Below are 11,903 nucleotides of genomic sequence, written 5' to 3' on the forward strand. Positions count from 1 at the left end.
TTTCTAGTTGGGGGGAGTCGATTGGGAAGGAAGGAACAGGCAGGAGAGATGGAAAGAAGGGGAGCTATGCAGAAGGCTTAGAAGGTGATTGAATTTCTTTGGATTTAAATGTTCAGAGCTGGCCTCTCTGAGGTGACAGAGATGACGGTTGAGCTGAGACCTGAGTACTAAGACAGCCAGCTAGGTAAATAGTCTGAGGACGAGTGTGCTAGGCATGTGCAAAGGTCTTGAACAGAGGCCATTGTGGCTGGACCGGAGTCTGCCCAGGGGTTTGGGGGATGAGGTCAGCGAGGCCACATCTGCAGGGCCTGGGTCTTTATTCTGGGAGCCGAGGGAGGGTATGGAGGCTTGGAGCAAGTGAGTAATATATAAGTTTTTCAAAGATAACTTGTAGTCACAGGGGAACCCCGGGAGTCTGACTCTAGGCTTGGTAACCCCTACGCTGCCCTGTTCTCTCTGCATCTCCTCTTTATCCCTGGCTGCCCCTTGTTTTGGGAAAGGGTGGCAGAGGGAGACCCGTGAAGAGGCTGGTATGGTCCTCACGGAGAGACGATGGCGTCTTGTGTTGGGGGTGGTGAGGAGAATAGAGGGATATGGATAGATCTGGGGTTCATTTTGGAGGCCTACCCATCAGGACTTGGTGATGGGCCATGTATAGGGTGAGGGGAGAGAGAAGTCAAGAAGTCCTTAGAGTTAAAAGTTTGGGGCCTAGGCTGCTGGGCAGATGCTGGGGCCCTGTGCTGAGATGGGGCCTCCTGGACAGGGTTGAGGAGGAAAACGAGGACTTCATTTGGGCTGTTAGGTGTGAGATGGTTGAGTTGGATTGCAGCGATGGCCCAGGTGAGGGGCCACCAGGCACAGGACAGCAGAGATGGGTTCTGAGCTTGGGAGGTACAGGCCAAGCAAACCCGATTTCACGGCCAGCCCTGGAGAGCCCAGCACAGAACCTGGCTCCTGGGAGGCGCACATCTGCTATGTTGACCAGACAGACGTGAGTCACCGCATCTTGAAGTGAAAACCCCAGGAAGGGATGGCATCTGAGACTCCTTTACCCTGTGTTCCTTCTGCAGAAGGAGGAGCGGACCATGCTGGAGGACATCTGGGTGACCCTCTCGGAACTGGACAATGTCACCTTCTCCTTTAAGCAGCTGGACGAGAACTACGTGGCCAGTGAGTGATTCCTCCCACCCCACCATGGCAGTGGGGGTTCTGGAGTGGAGGGGACTTCTCTAGGGTCAACCTGTCCTTCCCTGGCCACCAGACCAGTTGTCCAAGGTTGACCCAGGATCCAGCGCTTTCAAACCTCATGTTCCAACATGAGTCTTAAAGCTGAACCTTGGGGCCACATATGGAGAAAGAGGGGTTTCTTTTTGTATGAACCCAGATTTCTCCAATAGCTGTTAAAGGGGAACAACAACCAGTACCCAGTTCTTATTAAAATTCCTAGAGATCACCTTCTTTGGGACACAGAGTTGTTAAGATTGTCTAAGAACTTGTACCGTTTTTTTCTTTCTTGCTTTCTTCTTCCCTCCCACCCACCCATTCTTCCACCTGCCCACACACATGCCCTCTCATCCATTTACTCACCCATTCACCCATCCACCATACCATCCATCCATCCATCATCCATCCATCCATCCATCCATCCATCCATCCATCCATCCTCCATCATCTATCTATCCATCCATCCATCCCCATCCATCATCCATCCATCCACCCCCCACCTATCCATCCATCCATCCATCCATCCATCCATCCATCATCCATCCATTCATCACCTATCCATTCATCCTTCCATCACTCCATCACCCACCCATCTACGCATCCATGATTATGAGCTTGTAATATGTGCCATGTGCAGTTGTATCTTTGGGAGATGCAGTGGAGAGAAATACGGCGATGGTTCCTTCCCACCTGGAGCTCACACTCTAGCCCAGTGGGTCTCAGTCCTGGCTCCAATGGAATCCTCTAGGGAGCTTTGCAAAAGATACCGAAGCCTAGTCCTGGTGCTTAAGATTCAGTCTATAGGGTGGATCCTGGGCACTGGGATTTTGAACAGCTTTCTGGGTGACTTTGATGTACAGCCAGGACTGAGCACCACTGGGCTGGGTTCTAGAGCTGTGGTTCTGTTAGTGTGGTCTCTGGAGCAGTAGCACCTGAGAGCTTGTCAGAAAGGCGAATTCTCAGGCCCCACCCCAGACTTCCTGAATCTGAAACTCTGGAGGTAAAGCCCAGAAATCTGTGTTAACAAGCCCTCCAGGTGATTTTGAAGCACACTGCTCTAGATCAGTGTTTATCAACCTTTAAAAATTATCACCTCCATAAGGAAAAACTGTTCAGACACTTTTTTTCCTAATTGCAGTACTCTATGAAATTTTAATACCACAGATAAACTGTGTATCTGTTTATGTGCTGTATGTACAAGTATATCTGTACTTTATACATAACAAGAGGAAATTTTTGGGGTTGTTTTTTGCCCTCCCCCAAGAACGAGTTTTAACTTCCTTGGGGGCGACATTGCTTAGACTAGAGTCTGTTGAAAATGCATAGACTAGAGTCTAAAGGACAACGGGTTTCATTTCATGCACCAATTAGAATTGATCGGCAGTGGCTGTCTGTCTATAGGCCAACTTGGGCTCAGGGAGAACTATTGATTGATTAGTGATGTCTGCCATGGATGCAGGATTGGGTGTCAATGCCACCCCTGCCATAAGCTCTTCCCCGTGGGTGTAAATAGATGCAGATCCTGTTTGAGGGCAGTGTTTGCCAGGCAGAGTTCCAGGACTACCAGGTGTGGGGTACAGGGAGCAGTGGTGAGGCTCTAAAGACAGATACTGACAGCTCCCTAATTGGGTTGTATCAATGTCAGGTCTAAGAATCAAGCAGTAGAAGATGGGACCTCTTGAAAGAGGCAAAATGGGGGTCAGAAGCTGCTCTTCTGAGTGTGGGAGGACCGGGATGGCTGAGGTTACCCCAGAGGGTGGGAGAGCAGGGAGGTCTGACACCACTGCTCTGTGGTAGGCAGACAGGATGTCACCCTGACGGTGGGAGGCAAGGGGGTCTCTAAGGTTGTCCCTCTGAAGTGGGGAGAACAGGGAGACCCCAGGACACCAGTCTGGGCTGTGTGAACCTGCGAGTCCCAGGCTAAGACCTTGAGGCTGGGAAGACAGAGGGGTCTGAGGTGACCCATGTCGGGTGGAGAGAACAGGGAGGTCCCAGAAGGCCAGTGCGGAGGTCTGAAGGAAGGTCTGAAGCTGCCCTGACCGAGGTGGGTCAGGGCTCCCCTAGGCCTTGGTGGTGACCCACGCTGTCCCATCGTGTCCTCCCACAGACACCAACGTCTTCTACCACATCGAGGGCAGCCGGCAGGCGCTGAAGGTCGTCTTCTACCTCGACAGTTACCATTTCTCCAAGCTGCCCTCCCGCCTGGAGAGTGGGGCCAGCCTGAGGCTGCACACTGTGCTCTTCACAAAAGGTGAGCTGCGGGTACTGAATGCGGCCCACACGGGCCAGCCAAGGCCGCCTAGCGCACTGGGACCCAACCACCTGCCTGCTTTCCCTCTTCTTCCTTCACAGCTCTGGAGAACGTGGAGGGGCCACCTCCTTCAGGCAGCCAGGCTGCGGAAGATTTGCAGCAGGAGATCAATGCCCAGTCCCTGGAGAAGGTTCAGCAGTATTACCGCAAACTCAGGTATCTGTCTGGGCTACCTGTTGGGGACAGAAGCCTGGACACAGCCACAGGGAGTGGATGTTAGCAGATGAGACACCAGACAGTTCCCCAGCGTGGGAGTGGGCAAAATGCCTTTTCCTGAACATCTGCTGTGTGGCGGGCCCTCTGCTTACACAAGCTCATCAGATTCTCACAACAGTCATGGTCGGCCATTCTAACTCACTTTACCGAGGAGGAAACTGAGGACCTGGAGCACATACCCAGTTTGCCCAAGGTCACACAGCTAGACAGTGGCTGGGCTGAGCTTGGAACTGGGTCTGTTTGGCTTCAAAGTAGGACCTTCCAACTGAAAGAAGCTGCCTGTTTCATTCTGTGTGGGGGTGGGAGCTGGGACAGGGCCCTGGGATTCTTGAGCATGTGAGTAAGGGGTGTGGCCCCCAGGGCCTTGGGTCTGCTCAGAGGAGACCCCCTGAGGGAAGTGGAGGGAGCAGGGGCCACATCCGCCAGGAGAAGCCTCAGGTCCAGAGAAGCAGCTCCCACTCCTGCCTCCCTCACCCGGCCCCTCTTCTCCTCACCTCCTGCCTCCATGAGAAAGGTAGGCTGAGGGTCAGGAGACGGGGCGCTTGGCGTGCGGGTAAGGGCTTCACCGTCTTGGGTCCTGGCTTTACCATTTGGAAATGGGAGGATGATGCTTTCATTCGTTTGTGGATGGAAAACATCTAGCTATGTTATTAAAACTGGCATCTCTTTGGATTGATTGCTGCTGTCAATCTGTTCTGTGGCATTTGTTGAATATTTAAAATATTGCCCCTGTGATCATTCATGCATCCCTTCCTTCATTCAGCACATGTTAATCGAGACCTTCTTTGGGCCACGCTCTGTTCTGGGTGCTTGCTTGGCAGTCAGCAGTGACCAAATAAAACCACTTCTTTATAGAGCATAGATTCTAGAGCAACAGTTATCTGGCCCCCTCCCCCCCCGCCCCCCATTTTGTCAATAAAGTTTTATTAGCACACAGCCATGTTCATGCATATAGGTGTCATCTGTGACTGCTTTTGTGCTACAATGGTTGAGCCGAGTAGCATCTCAGTAGAGACCGGTCCACACAGCCTAAAATATTGACTGGTTGGGCCTTTGCAGAAAACGTTGGCCAAGCCCTGTTGTAGAGGGGCAGTGAGCAATAAACCAGTGAACAGAGAGCCATGTAATGTGTCAGTGATGAGAGCGCTCAGAGGACAGATACAGCAGGACAAGGGGAGAGAGGGGGTGTTGGGTGCTGATTTGGATGGGCAGTCAAGGAGACATGGCATTTGAGGCGTGCGTGGGAGGGAGGCCCTTCCTCGCGTCCTCCCAGGGCTGTTGGAGGAATAGGTAGCTGCAGGCATGAGAACTGTGCCAGAAGCTCTCAGTGGTTTCTTTCTGAGAGTTGTTGGAGGGCAGAGGGGCTACGACTGCAGTGGGAGAGGTGCTGCATGAACAGTGGGCATGGCAGTCCCCCCTCAGCCCCATCTTTCTCTCTCAGGGCATTTTACCTGGAACGGTCCAACCTGCCCACAGATGCCAGCACCACAGCGGTGAAGATTGACCAGGTATGTCCACCCTTCCATCACCCCTGTGTGGGCTCTCAGGTCAAGACAGAACACAGGGCCCAGGGTGGCACCCCAGCATCCTGACAAAATAGCCCTAGGCCTCTGCAGTGCCTCCTCCAGGAAGTCTTCTGGGATAACTCCCTCCCCATCCTAGGAACCCCAGCTTCTTCCCCACTGCTGTGGAATTCTTCAGATGACTTGTTTTCGCTGGCACTCACTTGCTTGTGCCTCCCTCACTCCCTTGTTTATCTCAGCATTTCTCTGAGGTTGGAGCCAGATGTGGCCGTGCAGTGTTTTTTTTGTTTGCTTGTTTCAAATTCATTGCCAACATTCAAAAATCAAAAGATTTCCCATGAGATGGGGTTTCTAGCTTTTCTTGAGAAATAAAAAGATCTGGCTGCCCAGGGCCCACATTCCCACATGTTACAGTTGGCCTCTTGAGGGCACGCGCTCCAGGCCTCTCACTCATTTTCCAGGCTCAGGCAGTTTTAGGGTACTGGCCTCGGGACTTTGAGGCTGGGGGCTGTGAGAGAAGTGGTGGGCATGGTCCTTTGGGGGTTTGTAGTCGGGCTGGGAGAATATTAAGATAACACAGAAAGAACTGGCAAACCACCATTTTGTACTTCCACATGGTGCTGGAGGAAAACGGGCAGAGGGAAGGCTCTTCTTAGGGTGGTGCCCCTTGACGTGGTGACGATGGCTTGGAGAGGACAGGAGAAGCTACTTCATTGAGGCTTCGTTGGGGGCACACCTGGGCAGGTGAAGAAAGTGAGATTGGAGGCTAGGCCTGAAATCTATTGTGAACACAATGCCAGCTTCTGGGGCACTGGGGAGCCACAGATGGTCCTTGAATAGGGGTCCTGGAGGGTTAATTGGGCTGTAATCCCCAGTGAGGGGAGCAGGAAGACAGCTTCAGTAACCAAGATGGACTGGAGGGAGATGATGGGGTAGAAGGCTGGGTGGGGACCTCCTCTGACTGTCCGTGTGTGTGTGTGTGTGTGTGTGTGTGTGTGTGTGTGTGTGTGTCTTGCAGCTGATACGCCCCATCAATGCCCTGGACGAGCTCTGCCGGCTCATGAAGTCCTTCGTCCACCCCAAACCTAGTGCCGCTGGGAGCTTGGGTGCCAGCCTCATCCCCATCTCCTCCGAGCTCTGCTACCGCCTGGGGGCTTGCCAGATTGCCATGTGTGGCACGGGCATGCAGAGGTGAGCTCTGAGCTAGGCACTGGGAGTGTCACAGAGAATGAAAGAGGCAGAGCATGAACCGTAAAACACTGACTGTGTGTGGGAGTGTTGACAGCCAAGGGAAAGACTGAGCGGGTGGGACAGGGTGGCTGGGGGGTCTTCTCTGAGAGGACCCCTGTGGTTAGGAAGCGAGTCCAACAGTAACCTGGGGAGTGGGGCAGTTCTCAGCCCTGAGGCGGGAGCTCCCCTGGGGAGAGCAGGATGTGAGGCCCAGGGCCCTGCCTGGCATGATGGGCGGGTGGTCAGGGTGGTGGTGCGTTTCTGGGAGCGTGAGGTCTCAGGGGCCATGGTGGGGCAGGAAGTCACCTGTCTCACCCGCTGTGCCTCTCTCCCCTCACCTGCAGGAGCACCCTGAGTGTCTCTCTGGAGCAGGCGGCCATCCTGGCGCGCAGCCATGGGCTGCTCCCCAAGTGCATCATGCAGGCCACCGACATCATGCGGAAGCAGGTGAGGCGGCCCTGCAGCCAGGTCCCTGCGGGGCACCCGGGCCTGGGCATCCTGGGCTCAGGGTGTGCTGTGCCTCAGCTGGGGCAGGATGAGAGGCCATCTGCGGACTGGGTAGTCATCAGCCCCAGATGTGGTCCTTACTCCATCTGGAGGGGGCCCTGGATTTCCATTTCTGGGGCCTCGCAATAACCCCCATTCCTCACCCCACCGTACCCACATGCTTTCTCAAGTACCCGGAACTCTGTGCAGAGGCCTCACAGGTTCTTTCTTCCCAGGGCCCCAGGGTGGAGATTCTGGCCAAAAATCTGCGGGTCAAGGACCAGATGCCCCAGGGTGCACCGCGGTGAGTGGCTCTCCCTCCCCTCCCTCTTCTTCTGCCATCAAACTTCTGGCCTCAACCTCAGGCAGACCCCCTGGTGCTCAGATGGGCCTTCACCTCTCATTTATGAGGGCCTCACTTCAGGGAGCGACAGTCTGGTACCCCCAGAGGAGCTCCCACTTTGGCGGGGAAGATGGGACAAGGCCCCGGAGTGAGCCATGGGCAACGATGTGGTGCGATCCCTCATCCGCCCACCACCACCCCTTCTCTGCTGCCTTTCTGTCCTCAGGGCCTCAGTCCATCTGCTTCTGTACTCACAACCCCACCTTCTCTCCTTGTTGATTTCAGACAGTATCGTGATACCACGTGGTGCCCCCTTTCCCAGTAGTTACTCATTTTAGTCCATCTGCTTGCTCCATCCCCTCTGTCCCAGTTTGCTATCAACATCTGCCTACCATTTTCCAATAACTTTTTATTTTGAAATAGTTTGACTCACAAGAAGTTGCAAAAGTAGTACAGAGAGTTCCTGGGTGCCCGTCAACTCAGCTGTCACGTAACCACGGGACATTGTCAGAGCCAGGAAATAGCAATACGGTGGCTCATGCACAGACCTTACTGTTTCATCAGTTTTTATATGCACTCTTTTAATCCTCATTTCTTTTTAATACTTTCATTACCCTGCTCCAGGCATCGTTTTGATCTCTTTTCCTGTATTAACTCATTTGCTCCAAACAATAACCCTGTGAGCAAGATACTATTATTAGTCCCAATTGGTGGGGACACTAAGGCACAGAGAGGTTAAGTATCTTGTCTGAGGTCACACAGCTACTAAATGGCAGAGCTGGGTTCTGAATGCAGCAGTGTAGGCCTGGGGGCCAAGCTCCTAACCACTGCTGCCTTGCTTCTCTCTCTTGCCCCTGTCATCGCAGCTGCCTCCTGTCTGGTCCCCCTGCTGTCATTCTCCCCACAGCAGCTCTACCTGTCTCTCCTGCTTGGAACCCATTAGTGGCTCCTTTTTACTTACAGATGAAAGTGGGTGTCCTCCCAATGCAGTCATTAAGAAAACCAAGGCAGCTCTCTGTGTGCTGCAGGGAGAAGCCCCCAAGATTATATTAAGTGAAAAAACTTAGGGGGTAAAGCACTGTGTCTGGTTTGCCACCACTAGTGTGGAGAAATGTGCACGGCCCCACACATGTAAACATACACCCACACACGTATCTTAACACAGAAACACACACACAGGCACATCTGTAATTGTAAAGCTCTCAGCAATCTGGAGGGAGGAGAGACTGCTGGGTGAAGGGGACTAGACAGCTGGGGGAAAGCGTGGGTAGCATAAATATTTTTCACTCTGTATTTTTTATACCTGTTGAGTTTTGTTTTCTGGACATGGGTTAGGTGTTCAAATAAAAATTGAACTAACAACACAAGGCCCCGGCCCACACCGGCCTTCCTCATCTTTTTTGCCTCCATCCCCTAGGCTCTACCGCCTCTGCCAGCCTCCGGTGGACGGAGACCTCTGAACTCCGAGATGCACGGCGCTTGACTGCGTCCTCTGGAGCTGGGATTTGGGAGGACACCGGTCCACGCCGGCCTTCTCCAGAGCTGGCCCGAGGCCTCTGCTCCCGCCTGCTCCAGGATCTGCCCAGCCTTCTCCATCACCTTCTGTGAGGACAAGCGGTGGCCCCCACTGTCAGATGAGCTGGCTGATCAGCCCGGTCTCCACACTTCTGCCAGAAGCCTGCGTGGTGCTGGGGACCCACAGAGTTCATGGGTACACCCAAGGCTGGGGCTCCTTCCCACAAGTCCCCGGGACACAGGGGAGAAGACATGGGCACTGCAGCTGAAGGCCTGCAGACTCAGCTCCCTTGGGATGGCTCAACCTGCACTTTTGAAACCCCTGGTTTCCTTCTAAGTCCACATTCCAGGCGACACGTGTCTCCTCCTCCTTCTCATCCTAGCTCCCAGATTCACCCCTAACCCTGTACTAACCTGCTTGGTGGACTCAGAAAAGCCAGGCCTCTGCCAGGAAAGACAGAGGGACAGGGCACAAGACCTGTTACCAAGAGGACTCTCGAAAGCCACACCAGCTTCCAGCAGCACCGCCATTGGAACTTCAGCCATCAGCCCTGGGCATGAGATTTGCTCTGACTTTATTTATATGGCGTGAAATCTTTATGTTTTATTTTGGAGTTTTATGTTGTTGGTGGTGTTGTTGAGACTTCCCCCCACCCCAAGTTGTGCGGTTATATATTTGACATTTTAAATTTCAAAGAAAGGTATATTGTCTAACGGGACCAACATAAGGTAGTATTGACAACTTTTCCCAGTCCTACTAAAAAAAAGAAAGAAAAACTAAATTATTGAAAATTCAAAAAAAGTCAGTATTTCATCCTTTTTAATATTAGGGTCGTAAGGCATCGCTTACAGGTATGGACTGTGATTCCTTTTCCACTCACCCCAGCTCTCCAGCCGTCGGTCAGTATTAGATTGAATTACTTTGCTCTCTTTGAATGACTGGCCACAAGGGTTTGAGAGGTGGTTGGGCCAGTTCTGGGGACCGGAGGGGGTTGAACCACCCACCTGAGATGTTGTCCCACACAGGTGTATGTCCTACAAGGTAGGAGGGCCACTGGGAAACACTGGGTGGTGGCTTCTGTAATTTATTTTTTTGACTTTAGCTCAGAGCCAGGCATTCGGGGCATCTCAGTCAGCTAGAGAGACAGGAAGCCAACCTGCCCACGTTCTGGTCACAAGGACCCACGCAGGGACCCCTCAGCAGTTTGTCCTTTCTCGCTCCTGTATTCCAGCAGGGAAATGTCACAGCTAAGGCCCTTGGCTGGTGGTGAGATCGGTGTGGGTTTCCCACTGCCCCTGAGGCTTAAAGCCCCACCAGCATGTTGGCCCTTTGGGTTCCCAGGGACCACCTTCTTGAGCACTAGACTGCAAGAGGCAGGCTTGTTGCTGGACACTGGTGACGCTGATACAAACAAGGACCTGCTTTAGCCCCGTGGGGGAAACCGAGAGGGGCCCCTGAGGGCAAGGGCCTCGTGCACTGGTTTACTTTAAAATGTACAGATTCTTCTCATTAAAATCATGATAGATTTTTTATTATTATTAAAAGTCAGTTTATAATACAAATATCTTGATCTGTGGTGAGTTCCTTTGGGGCCGACCCTGGTGGCGTGGGGGTGGTGTGGCCAGCTCTATGGCAGAATGAGCTGGGGCTTCAAAGATGGCACGGAGGTCTGTGAGATCCATACAGCAGGGGTCATTGAGCCAGTGACCCCTAGTCATTGATGTTTTTGAGCTTCCGTTTCCTCCTCTAAAATGGGGACAGTATATATTTTCCCTTGGAAGAGCGGTGAAGACTACCCGAGTGCACTGGGGGTTTGTGTGCCAGGAAAATAACGGTCTTTATGTTGCATTTCACCTTTATTTTGGGTTCTGAGCTCCCATTTCACTGAGATGGTGGGAAAATGTGACTCTTTTTCCAGGCATTTCCTGCCTCCTCCTAAGTGTCATGCCAGGGTTCAGGGTAGGTCCTACCCGTCTTCTGCCCAACCTGTAAGGCCCATTCAGGTCTGGGAGCTGGGATCCGGGCTGGAATGGAGTTCCCAGAGCACGTGGGTGGGCTGGTTCCTGGCCAGTCAGAGTCCACTGATTGGACCAATCTGGACAGACACCAGTGCAGAGCACCTAGACCTGTCATCTAGGTCTCAGGCTGTGAGCTGTTTCTCACCTGCCTGGGTCCAGGCTACCTTTATGAAGCTGCCTGGGTCCGTCTGCCCAGCCAGAGCAATCTCATTCCCCGGGCCGAGTTTGACCTGTAGACCTGTCTTGCTAGGGCTGACCCAGGCCTGCCTCCCTCCCGCTCCCTCCCTTACCCTCCTTTCTTCCCCATTCTGAGCCATGATGCCCCCACCCAGTCCTGCGGTTTCAGACCAGAGCCGCTTCTCTTTTAACCTCTTTTTCTCCGAAACGAACCTGTTCCAGAGTTCATCCTCTCAAAGAGATAGCCTCGTGTCTTGCAATGGCCCAGGTTTCAGACTCAACCAGTGAGTGAATCAGTGAATCCTGGTGGGGTTTTGGCACAGTGGTGCATTGATTATTTGGAATTATCTGAGGCCTGTGCTTCAATCAAAGGAAAAATCACTCTACGGGAAGGGCTGTCACCTTAATCTACATTTGGGGCCAACAGGGAGGATTTGATGCCTTCCTTTAGGTAAACACCTTTATAGGCAGCAACAATTTTTGCCAGTTTTGCATCCTGGGTGCCTACAGGGAGAAAAGTGAATTCTCCTGTAGTGATGGGCAGGGGCAGCTTGGGTTTAGAGCTGAGAAGTGAGGTCTCTGTGGTGTCGAGCAAATCACATTCCTTCTCAGACACAGAGCTGCACCTGCAAAGTAGGAGTGTAAGCCTGAGGCCTGCCTCTCTCTCCAGAAGGCCTTTCTCAGTTCCAAAGTGGAGCATGAATGGGTGCTCAGATCAAGGGGGGCATTTTATGGGAGACACGAGGTCTCAAACTGGTAGCCCATGGGCTGAAACATGGAATAGATGTGGCTTTTGTTTTTGTCCTGATACGGTGTTTTTATAATTTTGAATTAGACATTCATGTTTAAGAACCAGCAG

At 52.7% G+C, this 11,903-nt stretch overlaps 1 protein-coding gene across 1 annotated transcript in view; it reads left to right on the forward strand.

Moving 5' to 3' along the window:
* PREX1 (phosphatidylinositol-3,4,5-trisphosphate dependent Rac exchange factor 1) overlaps positions 1–9,625 on the forward strand; it is a 178,027-nt gene extending 168,402 nt beyond the window's left edge. The window contains 8 exon segments of the mRNA XM_074318350.1: positions 1,071–1,170; positions 3,332–3,552; positions 3,555–3,691; positions 5,193–5,259; positions 6,293–6,465; positions 6,849–6,951; positions 7,227–7,294; positions 8,751–9,625. Coding sequence (XP_074174451.1) covers positions 1,071–1,170; positions 3,332–3,552; positions 3,555–3,691; positions 5,193–5,259; positions 6,293–6,465; positions 6,849–6,951; positions 7,227–7,294; positions 8,751–8,793 — 912 coding nt within the window. The 3' untranslated portion in view covers positions 8,794–9,625.
* The last annotated feature ends 2,278 nt before the right edge of the window (positions 9,626–11,903 follow it).

The sequence above is a fragment of the Rhinolophus sinicus genome, linkage group LG13 (assembly GCF_036562045.2).
Source record: "Rhinolophus sinicus isolate RSC01 linkage group LG13, ASM3656204v1, whole genome shotgun sequence".
In the NCBI taxonomy this organism is placed as follows: Eukaryota; Metazoa; Chordata; class Mammalia; order Chiroptera; family Rhinolophidae; genus Rhinolophus; species Rhinolophus sinicus.